We start from the raw sequence: 18,710 nt of genomic DNA on the forward strand, positions 1-18,710 counted from the left end.
CAGAGGTAAGCAGATTAATGAGAACTTTATTAAAATACATCAAGAAACACATGCACTGGAGAGGAAGTATGTGTAAAGAGTATCTGGATCATTCCCTTTGGGTATGGAAGAATATGAGAGTGAATTCCTCCTGTTCCCAAAACAACATTCCTGGGGAGAATTGCAATGCTTTATTCTAGTCCATCTTGCCTCTCATGGCAGGGTGAAAGATCCCAAACTCTAGGGACTGAGGTGGCATGTACACATAGTGGAATGGAACTGAGAGGAATTCTGACAATTTCTCGGATGAAAGTGCTTCAAGCAAACCGTGGTAGTGTTGTGGAGGCAGCCCTCTCAAATCTGCTTCACCTGAGAATTGAGTGAGCATCTGTGCACCGACCCAACTGGCTATTCCTTTTACCTTGGCATTCGAAGTAAGAAAGAGTGAATCAGGAAGAATTAAGTTAAGGATAGAAACCAATGAAGTCAAGCTAGAAATCTAGTTTTGAATTTGGGTCATTTCTACTCTGGTCAGTAAATATTATTGGATGTTACAGCAGAGAAGCACTGAAGGAAATAACTGAATAGTTAGATGCCTCTAGAAGAATGGCATGGGAAAATAGAATGATTCTAGAAAGGTTATTGGCAGGAAGAGGAGGAACATGTGTACAATCCAAGTTTCACTTGTAGTACAATCCTATCTGAAGAATTAGCAGAGAATTCAGGGATTAAATATCCATCCTGTGTAAGGAGATCTGTACAGGAGATAACAGACTTTTATTATGAAGTGGGATGTAAAAATTAGTCAAATCTGAAAGGTTAGAAAAGGATGTGGAAACCAAATTATTAAAAAGAAAAAAGGGCGAAATTGTGATAAACTGATGGACATTTTTCCTCATGGTTATGAAAATTAAATTGGAGCTATGAAACAAATTAGAAAACTGAAACTCACAAGGACATCAAGGAATAAGCAAGGATGGACTTTATCTTCCTCCAAAAGAAAGTAAGCTCCTTTGGGGGCAGGGAATTCATGTCATGTAAATTCTGTAACATCCACTTAATGGGGAATCAGGGGAGGCACTTGTGCTTCAGGATAGGAAATAAAATGCTTCCTTTGGAGTTTCAAAGGGGTGTTTATTCATCTAGGCACCCACTCTTGTAAGAATATAAAATAAATCTTTCCTATATTCCAAAAAAAAAAAAAAAAAAAAAAAAGGAGTATCTGGATCAATACCAATGGAAAGAGAAGCAGAAGTGATTTTAGGACTAGACTACATAAATAATGTGGACAAAAATTAAATAAATAAGAAACAGGTCATGAATTAGGAAAACAAAGGAAAAAAATGTGGTCTCAGAGATGACTATATAGAATCTTAGGCAGCTCTTCTCTGCAAAACACTGCACTAAAACCTGGCATGTCTTGGTAACTTCATGATCTAAAAGGTATAGGAAGCAAGAGGAAAATTATGATTATTGGGGAACAAATGATGAAAACTTTGGGGGGGGGAGGGGATGTGCAGGGAAAGGAGAGTTCTCCCTACTACTTAGAATTTGTGACTGAGCAAAAGAAAGTCAGGCATCATTTGCCTTGCCCTCTTAGGTTTTAGAAAAACAGATTTCAAAGGAATGAAAGGTAGAATCTCACAAACTGAAAGTAACAGAAGGAAGGAGGATGAAAATTAAGAATTGTCTGATGTAAATGCATAGAAACCTCATCAATAAATTTTATCTTAAAAATATGTGTAAAGAATGGCAGCTAGGTGGTGCAGTGGATAGAGCACCATCCCTGAAGTCAGGAGGACCTGAGTTCAAATCTGATTTCAGATCCAACACTTCCTAGCTGTGTGATCCTGGGCAAATCACTTAACCTCAATAGGTAATGGAAGGGAGGGAAAGGAAGGGAGGAAGGAAGGAAGCTAGAGAAGGTAATAAATGATGAATACACAAACATGGTATTATCATGTAAGAATAATATCTCCAAAGGAGTTATACTGAAGCTACAAGTCGAGGAAAACAAAAAAGGAGGAAGTGAGGCAATTGGGGTAAAGTTAATTGGGGTTAAGTTGCCTAGGGTCACACACTAATAAGTGTTAAATATCTGAAGTGTATTTAAGTTCAGGTCCTCCTGACAGCAGGGCCCTATGCTCTATCGTTCTACCTAGCTACTCCAAAAAGGGCCATTTTCAATGATTTTGGAATAAGCAAAGGAATCACAAGACAGAAAGGGCTTTTGCTCTTGGCAACTTAGAAGACCACCAAGGAGAAGCAGAAAGCACATTTTTTTTTTTTTTGCTTCTGTTTAAAACAAAACAAAACAAAACAAACAAACAAAAAACCCTAAATAAGATGAATCACTTCTGGATAGTTAAGAACAGAAAAAAAAGTGGCTGAAGGGGAGCTGATCTTTAAGATAAAACACAGTAGGAAAATCCTTAGTATTTCCTCAAAAAGTCAAATCAGTGGACCCAGAAGAACTATATCTGCAGGTGCTGAAATAACAGTCAAATGATATGTGAAAGATCTTGGAGAATGAATGAAGGGAACTAAACACAAATATTTAGTAGGATTAGTGTACAAAGTGGCTCTAGAATTCAATTTCACAAATACAAAATAGGGAAGACATGATTAGACATTAGTCTGTCTGAAAATGGGTCTAAAGATTTTGTTTGAGGAGATGAGTTGTATTAGATGGCCACTGAGATCTCTTCTAACTTTGTTATTTTGATTCGATGTGGAGAATGTTGTCCACAGGAATAGAGAATTTAAGGGAGAATGGCAAGTTGTGGGATGATGCATTTACTGTTTAAGTCTGTATGATGTCTAGATAAAAACATTTAGTGGGTTGTCTGAAATTTGGGACTGGAACTATGGGAAAAATTTCAGGGCAGAGATATAGATTTGGGAGTTGTCTGCATTGAGAAAAGCTCAACAATGTAAAAAATGCTGCAACATATGAGCCAAGGACAGACCCTCAGGAAACACCCTGGGACAGGAGAAGGATAAGAAGTCAGGAAAAGATAAGGAAAGGAGAGACATGTGGGAGAAGAACTAAGAGAGAACAGTGTCATGGAAGACGAGAGGCCATTAACAAAGACAGGGTTGTGTTCTAACGGAATACAACAGTGAATATTAAAGCATGTTAAGCCCATCAACTAGATTTGAATCCCACAGAGATGAAAGAATAAAGAAAAGGGTTTCTCTGTACAAAATATTCATAGGAATTCTTTTTACAGTGGCAAAAAAAAAAAAAACCCTAAAAATGCGAAGGGGATGCCCATCAACCAGGGAATGTCCAAAAAAGGCGTGGTATATACATACTATTGTGATGGATGATTGTGCTAGAACAAACAATGAACACGATGAAAACCTGAGAAAACTTATATGAACTCATACAGAGTGAAATGAGCAGAACCAGGACAACACTGCACACACTTAAAAGTAATATTCTAATGAAGGGCAAATGGGAATTGACTTCTACTCTAATCAATACAATGATTCAGAACATTTCCATAGAACTCAAGATAAAAAGATGCAAGCTCAATCCAGAGAAAGAAAGAAAAGATGTGAGAGTAGATTGAAGTATACTTTTCGACTTACTTTAATTTTCTTCTTCTTTTGGGCAATATGGTTAATATGACAATATTTTACATTATTTCCAATGTATACTTGGTATCATATTGCTTGCCTTCTCAATGTTTGGGGAAGAGGTGGGAGGGAGGAGATTACTTGGAACTCAAAATTTGTAAAAAATGAATGTTAAAATAAGTATAATTATAAAAACATAATTAGGAAGTATTTAACAAAGTAAAAATACAATATAAAAATAGCACTTAGTGATTGCCAAGAAAAAAAAAAGAGAGTAAGTCAGGGAATATGATATTATTCAAAAGGCCATTAATTTGTAAGAAGTCTTCAACTTACAAGGTGATTCAGGATAATCACAAAAGACAAAAACTGGATTATAAGAGTTTGAGGAATGGACAGTAAGGAAATGGATACAATGAATGAAGAATTTGAGACCTAAGAAAAGTGTAAAATGAGATTATTCTGTTTAAATATTTAGAAATTGCACAAGAGGCTAGTTTTTGTAGCAGGTTCAAGTCCTTACTATGTTTCATATACATACATACATACAGTATACTGTATGTATGTATGTATGTATATAGGGATACCCTTAGACAAGTCACCCAACCTTCTTTTCTCTTGTGTAAAAGTAAAAAGATTGAACTAAATGATTCTTTTTTATTTCTAAGCTTATTTGAGTAACTAAGACTGATGGAAACCAATTTGTTCAAAAAATCCTGGTAGTTATGGAAATTTATCTAGAATATGTAGTTTGAAAAGTCAGTGTATCAATAACATATATTTTCTATTATAATACAGACATGTGCTATTCAATCTAAGGAATACAAGTAGGCTTGGCACTCACCTCCTTAATCTCATGATATTGTCCTAAGAGTACATAGGGACAATAGGATATACTCATGGAGACAATGCCCATAGTGCTGATCATTATCATGGCGATGTAGATGTTGGAGAAAATGGCCATCACTGCAGTACCAATCGAAAAACCCAGGGTTCCTAGGATGTATATCACCCTTATACTAAGTTCATAGTTGTCCAAATACTTCTGTAAGAGGGCTGAAAAGAATACAAAAAGCCAAGTTCAAAAGTCCAATGAATAATACAGAAACAACAATCAATCACTGATTCTTCTGATTGTCCCTATTTTCCAGACGCTCCTAATCTAAGCTAGGGAATTAATACTAATGAAGTTTTACAATGAGGCTATTTTTAAAAACAATTCAGTTTTTACCAAATATATTTGTGACAAGAAATAATTTTACTATACTCTTTCTATTGGAAAACTTTCACTCTCAAAGTCATCTCTAGATGTGGATTATAATCAGCACTAGGCAGAGGGGAGCACACTAAAACATGCTTATCTCCTTTTAGAAGCTCAAGCTTACTAGCCTTAAAATTGAACTTATACTCTCTTATAGAGCCAACTTCCCTTCCTGATTAAACTATTTCAATAAGTCAGACTTTGAATCCTGGAATCATCTTGCACTACTCTCTCTCTTTCTGCCCTTCCCCCCCCCCCTCTTTTTCCCCCTTCCCCGATGTGTTGTGCTATCTATCCTACAAGGACCCTTCTTTCCCTTCCCATCACCAAGATCTAATCCTAAAGTCATTATTTCAGCAGCTAACTGATTTCTTTCATCCTACTTATTCCCCTTCCATACAATGACAATGGATTAATGGATTGATATTATTGATAATCATTTATCAAGTTTCTTCCCTTGGCAAAAATTCTCAATGGCTCAAATATCTTCAGAATAAAATGTAAACTTTTTATCTAAGCCAAGCCCATCCAAACCTTATCTCCTCCTCCTTCCTCTATAAAAATCATCTGTTCCAGGTATATTCACTAGTCCGAAACATATCTTTTGCCTCCTTTCTGCCCACAAACATAATACTTCCCCTACAATCTCTTTCTCTCCACCCTCCCCCCCAAGCTGTACCACAGTAAATTATTGCCTCTGGGCCTTTAACTGTACGTTAAGCTTCAAAGTCCAACCCTGAGCCTGCATTCTCCTTGGTGCTCTCTCTTATCACTCCAGGACTCTTTCTTCATGATCTTTTTCCTCCTCTCTAGCACATAATTATTGCACAATGACTTGGGAAACTTCTTGGGTTTTTTTTCCTTTAATTTTTCACCTTTATCTCCCTAAGTACTGTATATTATAAATTCCTTGAAGAGAGGAATCAAGTCATTCTTTTACCTCTTTTGTAACGCCCAGGACAACATAGGTCCTTCCCAAATAAATGCTATTTTTTCCCCCTACAATTCAGTTCCATCTCAATAAATCTTTCCTAAAATGATATAGATAACAAGACCTTAGAATAAGAAATCTTCATGCACTTGTGGTGAGCGCCACCTTTCATTTCCCCTCACCTCCTTGATATCCAATCTCCTGGTAATAAAGGTTTGGCCAAATTTAGTTAGGCTAGTCTATAGATGACATGACATATATGCCCATATTCAAGGTTTTTAATGTCTTGGTAGATCTGTCAGAGCTTGAAATTTGCCTGTCTAATTGTTAAGAGCCCACTATCACCTCTGTACCATGACAAAGTTGCTGGAAGAGGGGTTTTGGTGGAAAAATCAGTATTTGGTGAAGTAACAAATACCTCAATTCAATTTCATGACTATAAGACTAGCTATATAAAATATCCAATGTATTGTTTTAAAAAGACATCTAAATGCCTACCAACAGATTAAGGTAAACTCTTAAAAAGTTTACTCTTAAAAAGATACTAAACATAAGTTTCTATTTTGGGGGGTGTTTTCAAGTTTCCTGTTTCCAGTTACCTGAATGCTCAATCAGTTCAATCTAGAAACATTTTTTACTATCCTGCCCCACATAACCCACTGGTTCCCTTTAAAGGCAGATTCATTTACCTGAACAAATAGCAGCAGTAGTAGCATAAATGACTAATCCCCAACAGCCCATCTTCACGCCTGCATTATATGCATGCCAAGCAGTAGAATTTGAAGGTGCCTATTGTAAACAAAAATTTGGAGTTTAATAGGATGGAACTACAGTATTATATTGCTTATGGGTAAATTCTAAGTTATGACATTACATTTAAACTTTTAAACACTATATCTGAAAAAAATTAGTGATAAATAACTATAGCAATAAGCTAATCACTACTTTGTAAAGCTTGGACTTAGCTTTATACTTTTCAAAGTATTTCAATAAACCCTAACCTGGGAATTTTCTTACTCAAGTAGGTAAAATAGGATTATTCTTCTCATTATGTAGATGAGAAAAGAGGTCAGAAAGGCCTAAAAATTTTGCCTAAAATGATCTGTCAGTGATTCTAAGATTCAAGTGCTATATCTGAATGCTACATCCGCTGCTCAAGCATGCCTTCGGTACTGTATTTTTTTTTTATCACTACAAATAATAAGGACTTAATATTTAGAAAGATTTCTAAAGATCAGGCAGAACAACTCTCTTGCTTCACCTTGAGAAAACTCAGAGACTCAAATCATGCTGTTATATGCCCAGGTAATTTATTTTCCAGTCTAATGCTCCCTCAATCCCACTCCCATCCCTTAAACATGTCCAGAAACTTTCATTTCCCTAACTCTAGAATGAAACTCAAGACAATCATCAAAATTAAAAATAAATTAAAATCTTTTGAAAACAGAAAAGATACAGAGGATTACAATTTTGGTTAGCAGGAAAGGCTAGAATCTTCTAGACAATCGAGGAAGACATCTGGAAATCATCTGGTCAAGTACCCCAGACTACCAGGCCTGTTGATCTAAAGGTACCATTTAAAAAGGTTTTCCTCTCTAGAATTACTTTAAAAAAAAAAGGGGGGGGGGTGCTAAATGGGAATATAGTTCCTACAACCTCAGAAATCTTGTTTATATCAAACAAAACCTTTTTGATTTTTAGTAAATTGTACCTCATTGTAAAATTTGACAACTGTCATTGATGTTTGCTTTGAATTGAGTTATGAGAGAGAAATAGCATGAAATACATATAGGACTGAGAAAGGGATCTGGAAACAGAGAACTTTTAGAACTGGGTACTTAAGAGGCATTAAAAAAATGGATGTTTCCTCTTATATTTAAACTATAAACTTGCTGGTCACTGTGTTAACTATAAAGTCTATGAAGATAAACAAGTCATTTATGTTTTGCCATTAAGGACCTTTTTAAAAAACATGAACTCATTTTTCTAATTCAAAATGCTCTTCTTGCAAAATATATACTTTTTATTATTTGCTAATGATGAACAGATACTTTTCTTGTAGGATAGCAGATAAAAGTTGTCTACCCACAGTGAAAGCACCACCTACCTTATCAGACAAATGGTAAAGGGAATTGTATGACTTCACAGATTCAATAGCATTATCATTGCCCAAATCACCTTGCGGCTACATGGACAGGACAAAAAAATGCAGGGCTTAAAAATAACTTAGTTAAGATAAATATGTTGCTTCTGACAATATTATTTTATGTTTCCAGATTTTCATAAGTTATCTTTGTTCAGCATTCACCCACTTTCCACGGGGGCTATGTTACCAACTGCTCCAAGGACAGATTCTTATCAAATCCAAAGGAAAACCTTTTTTTTGGACCCCAGGAGAAAGAGGCCTTAACAAATTCTCCTGACCATACAAAGTATCAAACCCTGACATGGGTGAAAGCCTTGAATCCACTGAAAAGTTCAAGTAAAATTCAACTGAAAACTGTCTCAAACTTTTCTCCGCCTTAATGCCAGTTCCCAGGACTGTAGAATGCAGGGTGATGTATCCTTTTAGTGCTATCTATCCTTTGCCCTCATTAAGGCTTGTTTCATTTCCAATCCCTGACACAGCTCCTCTTGTCTATCTCTACAATTATATGTTAATATACACTGACACTAAATTTGAACAATCTGCCTGCTAACGAAAATTGTACCCCTATTTGTGCTACAATAAAACCAACAGTCAATATCCCCTCTAGTGTGACCCCAAATCTAGGTTTTCATTCTTCCCTTTGATGTAATATCCTCAGCCTTCTGATGAGCCTTTCTAAACTTTGATAAACTGGATCTTGTATGACAGAGGCATGCAATGCTGGGACCATACGTGAATCATTTTTTAGCCTAGCAGACCTGCCAGACTTTTCTAATAAATTTCAAGAATCTGGGGCATCAATGGAAGAAAAGACTAAAATCTACATACTACATGGCTCATTTAAATAAGGGGGTATTCCAAAAATCTCAGTAAAATTCAAACTTACTCAATTTTGATATCAAATTATTATATGATGAATATATATATGTATATGTGTGTGAGTATGTATGTGAGTATGCCATGTTTGTCTAGAGGTAGTCAAGGTAGGGCCCATGAATTTTTTTTTAAAAAGAAATAAATATGTTGCTAATCCTTTTTCCATATAATTTGTTTCATTTTATATTTTTAAAAATTAACTTTAACTTAATGCATCTAAAAAACATTCTGAGAAGAGACTCTTAGGTTCACTAGACTGTTAAATGGGACCGTCATATCAAAAAAAAACAAACAAAACAACAAAAAACCCTTAAGAACTGCTGTGTTGGGTTTAATTGTTTGAAAAGTGTCTCAGACTCAAATACATATTGGATTCTGTTAACTTACCTTAGGGTCACCCTTAAAGATGACTTGGCCCATGAAATCTGTATAAAATACTGCTTCGGCAATGATGGAAAACCAAGTCACAAGGTGACACAGGCAAAGCCTCTTGAGCTCCTTGGGCATCTTCAACATGGACAGCCACAGCAGCATGACTGTGGTCTCAGTTTCCCCTTCTTCACTCTCTGAGTCACCACTGGAATTGGTCGCCCCACTCTGATTCCTTTGTCTGCACCTCTGACGATGTCTCTTCTGTATGTCATAGATATCATTCATGCTGCGGGATGACTTGAACAGCACAATGGCATTAGCTCGTCGGAAACGATAACGGTGAGATCCCACTTTGCCATAGTATGAAAAGGTGCAAGATGCCTGGCGGTAGAACATGTGCCTTCTCCTCCGAATAGAGCCTGAAGTGTTCGATGTCTTCAAGGCCATTTTAGAATTTCCATTGATGAGATCTTTTGGTGGGGAGCCACTGCCATTTGGGACTTTGGCTTCATTGAAGTGATTATCAAGCAACATATCATCTTCTTTTTCATTTTCCCTGAGGAGAGTGGACAAACGGCTCCGTTTGCATTTCATAAGCTCCTGGCTGGTGCTTCGGGGAGTATTAGGATTTGAAGAGTCCTGAAAAATGGAAGGTTCAATGTCATGAAGGAAAAGTAGCTCTGGCTCAATTTCCAATGTTGCATCAGGCATGTGAAGTACAGAGTCACTTTTACTTCTTACAATGTCCACATCAAGATAGTCCAGATTGAGCTCATGCTCAGACTGTACTTCATCAGCAAACATAGAAACCCCATATGGCTCTCCCTCATTAATTACATTCAAGCGGCTGAGGGGGGGGAGGCTGTTACTGAATTTGCCACTGGAGAGGGTATCTGCTTCTTCAATTCGCTCTTGTTGAGGGCAATATTGCTCTTCTTCGATGCTAAAAAGGTGAAGGGCAACAGACACTGTGAAAATAACAGCTGCAAAGAAGAAGAGGACTTGATACTGGGTTTTAAACCAATCGCCCAAGAAGGTCTGTGTCCAATCCAATCCTCCCAGTACATAGCCAGTTGCTCCACCAAGACCTGAGGAAAATAAAAAAGAATGAAAACACTATGAGCCTAAGAGAGAGGAACTCATGTGTAGGTCTGTGGATATGTGAGGAAAATCCCAACTTTATCTTGAAGAAAGCTTGCAGATATTTGTTTTCAGATATAGTAAAACTTCCCATAGAGACAACATAGTATAGAAGAAAGAACACTATACAAAGTACAAAGAAGATTGGATTTGTATTTTTTGATTTACTAAATTACCTTTTTGACCATGGGCAAATCACATCACCTAACTAGGCTTAAGCTATATATAATATGCAAAACAGGGATATTATCTAACACTACTTACCTAGACTCATACAGTTGAGTAAGAAAATGTGTCAATCACAAAGTGCTATTGAAACAGGAGCTGGTATCATGACAATATTCCAATGAAAATTAGACTAAAGAAAAATCTTCACATCATCTCAAAACAAATTTTCAACTCAAATTATCTCTTATGGTAGGGAAAATAAACTTTTAATTTAGGTAAAAGAGAAATAACATTAACTAAAACCACAAGTCAATTATCATGGTTTTTTCCTAAATCAATTTAGACCCAGAGATATTTTAAGTAAAAGTGATACTTAAAGCATAGTCAGAAACTAGTTAACTAAATATTTTCAAACTTAACCAATATTTATTTTTCTCAACAATAAACATGTAGTGATGCTGCATCAAATCTCTTGCTTGGAGATCTTTTATGTTCACATTTGAGAAGAGTTAAGCTTTAATATGTTCTTAACTTAGAAATGAGGAGACAGTCCTATTAAAGAAAACCAAACATTAAAAAGGAAATAAATCACTTATTCACTATAGAGAAAAAGGTATTTTTCCCTTTCTTTGTAGGAGTTGTAAAAGTGTATTAGAATCCCAGGCTATTATAAACAAAAGGCAGAAACATTCTCTTTTTTAACCCACTCCACATATTTTTATTTAATTGCAATGTCTTGTCTAATATACTCGCTTTCACTACATTTTAAATACCTTATCAGTGAAAAGGGTCCAAGAAACAACTTTCAGTTCTGATATATAATAATTCATATTATAAGAAGGCAAAATGACACACTATATCCAACTTTTACTTTCCACCACTTCAGCAAGACTCCACTTTATGGTTTTGTTCGCTTGGTGCTATCATATAGAGACTTCATCTTCCTTTGGATACTGAGAGGTGAGAGTGAACAGACTTGGGTCTGAGTCTGAAGTTCTGCCACTGACTGACCCCATGCCACTTTATCCCTTGGAGTCTTAATTTCCTAACCTTTAAAATGCTATCTGAGTTCCCTTTAAGCTCTAGTGCTCTGTAGCTTCATGATACAGTTTTCTGGCATGCTTTGTTCGTTTGAGAGCTTCTACCAGTGCTGGAAGCAGCAGACAGTGCAAAGTCAGCATTCTACTCCTCTACTTTAAAAGACAACCTCTACAGGAATGACTTACAATTCTTACTTTTGGTTAGCAAGTACTTTACATTATCTTGTTGGATCCTTACAAGACTATGGAATTGTTCTAATACTAGAGAATTAAAATTCAGAGATAACAAGTAAATACAACTATTATCACCTGAATTTCATAGTTGAGCAAAAAGGACCATGTGGCTAGTAAGTGGCATAATCAGGAATGAAATTCAGATCTTATGAATCCAAGTTCAAGACTCTTTCAACTATCCTGGTCTGCTAACACTACCTAGATGTGAGGAATGCTGGTGGGTTTTAAAGGCTTTGAGGATTAGGACTCTCAATATCCATCTCTTGATGGTTTTTGAACATGAATATTCATAAAGGTTATCATCTAGTTATTTCCCTCACTCTTTATCAAAAATAATAATAATAATAAAGTCAGGAAGTTGTCTCTCTTAACTGTGATTCAATCAGTAAAATACAAATTATCCTGTCTCTTGGTACCTTGCCAGCTCTAAAATGACACCTTTCTCTTAACAAAATTTGAAATGCCAAGAAAGAAAAGTGTTTTCTACCGGCTGAAAAGGCATGGATGTTAAGAGCCATGTCTTGTTCTTCACTGTCGACGACATCCAACAAGTAGGCACGAATTGGCCCTTCTGTTGCATCTGCACTGAAATCCAAAACGACAACACCAAGTACTGTGAGGACGATGCCAATTGGATGCTTATTCGGGACATCACCAAGGGCCAGACCTAGGTACAAATATGAAAAGGAATCAAAATCATCTTTAAGGTTTTGTTAATTAAAGGAATAAAGTTCTTAAAAGTAAATCTAGAAAGAAGAAAGCTAAGAAAACACTTACTGGGATTATATCTTTAAAAGAGAGCAAGCGTATCTGCATTATTTGGCATAGTTTGTTGGGAGAGTGAAAAGTAGCTGGAGCTGGATTTTCTTCTGGTAGTAAGGATATGTTTACCCCCCATAAGTGCATTCCTCTCCTTCAAAAAATGCTCCCTGTCCCTCAAAAATATTACAAATTTTCTTCTATCAAAAGAGAGAGGAAATTCCAACTATTCCAACCATCATGAAATGAGTTGTGTAGTGGTGAGATTAATACAGAATAGTTTATCACCAATTTTCAAGAATGACAGAGAGAAATAAATTTCATTCTTTGTTGAGTTACTGAAGTGACTCTGCACTTCAGTACATTACTTACAAGCTATGACTTAATGGGACCAAAAAAAAAAAGAGAGAGAGAAACTTTGCATTTCCACATCTCTTGCTTTCCCCAATACAAACTCAATGCCTAAAGCATAGTTATCCTGTGCTTAATTCTGATTTTAAAAAATTATAAATTGCTATAACCAACACTACTTTATAGAATCAGTGAATCTTAACACTTTGGAGATCATCTAATACAAACTTCTCAATTTACAGATAAGGAAACTAAAAAATTAGCAAAATGCCTAAAGTTGCAGTGCAAGTCAGTGAGAGAGCCAAGATTAGAATTCAGAATTTTTTCATTTATGGATTCAGCATCTAACATACTGGAGGGAATAACATTTTAAAAATACATTATCTATTCTTTCCAAAGGTTTTATAAATAATCCCTTGATGAACTGATGAAAAAGTTGAGGTACAGTGACGATGATGGTCACATAAGTAGTAAATGACATCTCAACAATGAAGCATCAGAACTGGGGCTCCAGAGAGCCTGAACTCAGGGATTTTCTCATGAAGAGGCAGAAAGAAGAGAGGATAAAAGCAGATTCATTAAAAACATATCTGAGCTCAGCACCAAATGAGCTGGATCTGGCAAGGAATGTTATAGGGGCTTTCTAAAAGGGAAAGATCAAAGAAGGGTTTATAAAACTAAAAGCTGCTCAGCTGGATGATGACTAAGACCACAAGGTCACAAATCTAGAAGTATAAAGGATATCAGAAAACCATCTAGGTCAACCCTTCCTCTCCTCTTACAGAAAAGGACTTAAGAGTCCCAGAGGTTAAATGACTTGCCCAGGTAAATAAGTACCTGAGGAACAATTTGAACTCAGATCTTCTGACGCAGAGCCAGTATTTTTTCCATTGAACCATGCTTTTATTTGAATTTGACAAGTGTTTTTATCCAATACCTACTTTGTGAAAGGCACAATACAAAGAATGAGGGATATAAAAACAGAAAGAAAATGATGCATGTTCTCAAGAAGCTAACATTCTTTTGTGGTTAGTGAGAATCACAGGAGAGACAACATACACAGAACCAAGAAAAATCAAGTATATAAAAAATAATTTGGAGGAGGATTAAGGCGAGAATGGGGGAGCACTAATATCAAGGGGGAAAAGAGGTGGCACTTGTGCAAATAATAAATCTTGACAGGCAGAAGTGGAAGCACTCTATGAATGAGGACAGACTGCCTATGTAAAGGGAGGGAAGAAGAAGCCCTCTTATTATTATGAACTGGCAAACACCAAGTTCTTGAACGGCACATAGGGCATGTGAAAAGGTGTTAATGTGGAACAGGTCTTTAAAAATAGAGTGGATCCAGATTATATAAGTGTTAAATATAAATAGTATATGCACTTTATCTTAGAACCAAATGGATATGCCTGGAGTTTTTTTTTTTTGAGAGCAGAGGCATAACAACATCTATATACAGCGGAAAGATCATGAGTACAGTTATCTAAAAGATGAGATGAAAAGGTGAGAGACTGAAGGCAAAAAGATCAATTGCAAGAGACCAGATCAAAAGCCTGTATTAAGTGTCAGTCACATGAATAAAGAGATAGATATGAAAGATAAAGAGTGGTAGCTTGGTATTCCTTTCAGGTGAAGACTTGGGAAATGATTGGTTAAAGTAGAAGATTAACAGATGACAGGGAGATAACAAATAAGATATTGAAGGATGATGATGTCCTGTACAGAAACTAAAAGTTTAAGAGCACAATGCTTTTTGGCAAAGATGTTAAGTTCTATTTTCAACTGATTGAGTTTGAGATGTCTGTACAATGTTCAAGTGCAGATATTCAGCAACTAGCTAGTGATACAGGACTGATGCTTAGGAGAGGGATCTGAGTCATCTTCTTAAGGGCTAATCATGATAATCTTGATAATCATCAAGAAAAATTAAAGTTGGGGAAATATTTGTAGGACAGAGCCCTGGGGCACAGTTAGAGATACAGAGAAGAAATAAGCAGTCAGGTGGGAAAAGGAGAAGATAAGTATAAAGGAAAAGGACTAACTAAGGCCAGAAATTAAGGCAGAGCTATTCCCCTCTTATTTTTCTTCTGCTAAGAAAAAGATATTTGGGCTAGAAGAGAGAAGGAGAATACAAATAACTAAGAGAGGGTGATCCTACAGCTAAGTAAGAAAATAAATCAATCCTTTCAGAATTTGTACTATCTACTTTATATGGTTGTTTTTAGCTCTTAGTTACTTCTACTGAACTCAATCTCCCAAATGAGGGCTATCTGTAACTGAATTTCTAATGAACACAAGAAAATGTTTACTGTCTACCCTAAATAGCTGATGAATTAGTTAAAGAAAATTTAAAACTCTGTATCTTAGGAGAACCTCACTGAGTATATAAAGTGTTTCAGGATCATGACAGTAAAAGTTGTTGCCTCAAACAAGGCTTTTATTTTCAAATAACTTTCTTTGATAAGGATTCCCAAAGCAAGAATCATCTTCCCAGAAAATGTTACTTTAGATAAAAAACAAATATTAAGCTTGGTTCTGGAATTTTTCAATACGAAACATAAGAAAAGAAAAAGGAAAAAAAAAGATAATTTTGAAATAATGCTGGAAACAGGATGTATTGTTAGATATGCGTTAAAAAGAAAATGGATCACAACAGGAAACATTTCCCTGTGAACAGGTTCCTACGGTTTTCCCATGTGAGAGCCTGGCTGAATGTATTGCAAACCATGCAAATATTATGCTAGTAACCATTGTATTAATAATAACTAAGAAGTGGCCGTTGCAAAGAATTCTGTAACACATTCAAAACAGTTACCTGCTTTCTGAAAAGAAAATAAGCCATTGAAAGTTTAAGGACTTTAATACACACCCTGTTTAGCCCGAATCATTTTATACTGAGAACAATGCTACTAGCTCAAAATTCTATAGGGGTTTTGCAATTTACAATTTCTTCACATAGGTTATAATTTTAAAAATATATATTTTACAGTTAATGAAAATGGAGGCTATTGGTGACGTGACTTGACCAAGGTCATACAAGAAGTCAGTTTTGGAACCTAGAGTTCTAGTTCGAGAAAAAGTTCAAGCTTTTGAGAAATATTGTCTCTCATAATGAATGAGAACAGTAATAAAGCTCAGTAACTTTTTCATGAATGTTTCATAACTGCATCTTTTAACAGAGGAAATTCACATAATATTTACCTAAGGCAGGACCATTGAGGAAAAGTGCAACTCCAAAGAGAACTCCAATGCAAAGGGCAAGAATGAAAGGCCGCCGGCGGCCCCAGCTAAGTGTGCATCGATCACTAGCAGAACCTATCAGTGGAGTGAAGATGAGGCCCAGGATAGGGCTAAGGAACCAAGTGAGGCTATAGTACTGTTCTGGAAGACCTGTAAGGAAACAAACACAACAACATTTAAGAAAATCTCAAGACATCACTGTGCTCTTTACTCTCACCTAGGAGTTTTTTTGTATTGCTAAGATGATTCTTTTTTTTCTGTTTTTTATATATATTTTATTTTATTTTATAATAACTTTATATTGATAGAATCCATGCCAGGGTAATTTTTTTTTCCCACATTATCCCTTGCACTCACTTCTGTTCCGATTTTTCCCCTCCCTCCCTCCCTCCACCTCCTCCCCTAAATGGCAAGCAGTCCTATATATATTAGATAAGTTGCAGTATATCCTAGATACAATATATGTTTGCAGAACCGAACAGTTCTCTTGTTGCACAGGGAGAATTGGATTCAGAAGGTAAAAATAACCCGGAAGAAAAATAAAAATGCACATAGTTCACATTCATTTCCCAGTATTCTTTCTTTGGATGTAGCTGCTTCTGTCCATCATTTATCAATTGAAACTGAGTTAGGTCTCTTTGTCAAAGAAATCCACTTCCATCAGAATACATCCTCATACAATATCATTGTTGAAGTGTATAATGATCTCCTGGTTCTGCTCATTTCACTTAGCATCAGTTCATGTAAGTCTCTCCAAGCCTCTTTGTATTCATCCTGCTAGTCATTTCTTACAGAACAATAATAGTCCATAACATTCATATACCACAATTTATCCAGCCATTCTCCAATTGATGGGCATCCATTCAATTTCCAGTTTAAGATGATTAATTCAAAAGCAAAAACCAAAATTCTGCTATTTATAATGCAATATACTAAATTCTGTAAAAAGGAGATCATTTAGTCTGATCCCTTCATAATGAAATAAGTGGGAAAGTCATATTATAAATTTATACAAATCATCTCACTTGATTCTCAAAACAACCTTGAGGTTTTTAATATAGTATTATCATTTATTTTATTTATTTTTTTTTAGTAACATCATTTTTAGATGGACAAAGAGAGCTGAGTGAGGAACAGATGTACTCATATGGAAACTGCATAACATTATTGTAGATATTACACTCCTTTTATATTCTGCTGAGGTCCAGGTTAAACTGTATGTGCTATCCAAAGTTCATTCTATTTCTGATTATGTACAATGTAGAATAGATGATCTTCATCTTCTTGCCTTACCAGTTTATGTTTCCTATAATTTGACCAAAGTCACTGAGGTAGCGGACTTACATTCTGAAATTCCAACTCTCCAAATTCAGTGCTTTTCCTACCATACCAAACTCCCTTTCAAGTCAGCTTATTTGCCCTCCATCCTTCAGTGAATAAATGGAAAAGGTTTAATTTTTATTGTTTAGTATATGCAAAACACTATGCTCAGTGTTAGGAATACAAATAGAAAAAATAGTTCTTACTTCCAAAGAACTCACACCATGTTCATTACAACTATGAAGAAATCTGTCTGTCTCACACACACACACACATACAAACACACACACAATTCCTGAGAAAGAATGTAACTAACAACTACAGTATTGGTATCTTCTGAATGCAAATGAAAACACTGATGTACTAACATGGGATTTTAGCTAGTAAGCTAGTTAAGTTTTAAATGAAATGGTGTACTTTGTGAAGCAAATCAGTTCCCAAAGTCTACTGGGTTTAAGTAAAGACTGGTGGATAACTTGGAGAGGAGACACATGCTCATTTTACAAAAAAAACAACCTCTTGGATTCTATGCGTTTATCCTACAATGATTTAGTGTATCTAAGTCCTTAACACATTGTTTTAGAATAGAAAGTTTTGACTGGTTTTGCCTCCAAGGCAATATAGTATTTTCTTCTAGTTGTTTCTCCACATTTGTGGATTATGAATTTCAAATCCAATAGTATTTATTTCCCACACTGAAATGCAGTATCTGAAACTGTCCAACCAAAGCATTAGAAATTTAAAAGAATGAAAAGACTATATAGTTAACATCAAAACTAACTTTAAGAACCCAGAAGTAGGGATTCCTTTGGCCTGTGCTGGCTTTAAATGTGTCACCAGCCTTGTACCATTTATTTTGGAACCTACAGCACTTATACTATGATCACGGCATTCATACTACCCTGGGTATAGACCATGTAATTTTGCCAGCTACTCTATAAGCCAAGAGTCCAATTAGAAAACAGATTATCTAAGTTGGCTCCTGCTTACAACTGAAGGATTCTTCCCCTCAAATGACAGATAGTAGAGATACTTAATAAAATGCCTTTAGAATGAATACTGCAGAGTTGAAATTTAAGTTAAATGTAGTGGTAGTCAGGATTCTTAAAATGTAAGGAGGGGGTGGAAGTGGCAAGATTCAGTAGTGAAGTTAAAATTCAGGAAGGAGGGTTTGGCATTTGATCAGGAAAAAAAAAAATCTCCCACTATCCTGAGCTCATAATGAGTTCTTAAATAATACCAGGGTAAAAATAAGGGAAAATAGGTCACTTCCACACATTCCTCTTAAAGGCTGTAAATAAT

General features: G+C 35.7%; 1 protein-coding gene across 3 annotated transcripts in view; it reads right to left on the reverse strand.

Annotated features, from left to right (window-relative positions):
- The window catches only part of SLC45A4 (solute carrier family 45 member 4), a 140,130-nt gene that overhangs the window by 7,275 nt on the left and 114,145 nt on the right, over window positions 1–18,710 (reverse strand). For all 3 annotated transcript variants that reach the window (XM_051971158.1, XM_051971159.1, XM_051971157.1), the window contains 5 exons: window positions 16,050–16,238; window positions 12,223–12,402; window positions 9,169–10,241; window positions 6,446–6,545; window positions 4,409–4,620 (listed from right to left, as the gene is read on the reverse strand). In XM_051971158.1, coding sequence (XP_051827118.1) covers window positions 4,409–4,620; window positions 6,446–6,545; window positions 9,169–10,241; window positions 12,223–12,402; window positions 16,050–16,238 — 1,754 coding nt within the window. The remainder of the gene's footprint in view (window positions 1–4,408; window positions 4,621–6,445; window positions 6,546–9,168; window positions 10,242–12,222; window positions 12,403–16,049; window positions 16,239–18,710) is intronic.

Source organism: Antechinus flavipes, chromosome 1 (assembly GCF_016432865.1).
Source record: "Antechinus flavipes isolate AdamAnt ecotype Samford, QLD, Australia chromosome 1, AdamAnt_v2, whole genome shotgun sequence".
Classification (NCBI taxonomy): Eukaryota; Metazoa; Chordata; class Mammalia; order Dasyuromorphia; family Dasyuridae; genus Antechinus; species Antechinus flavipes.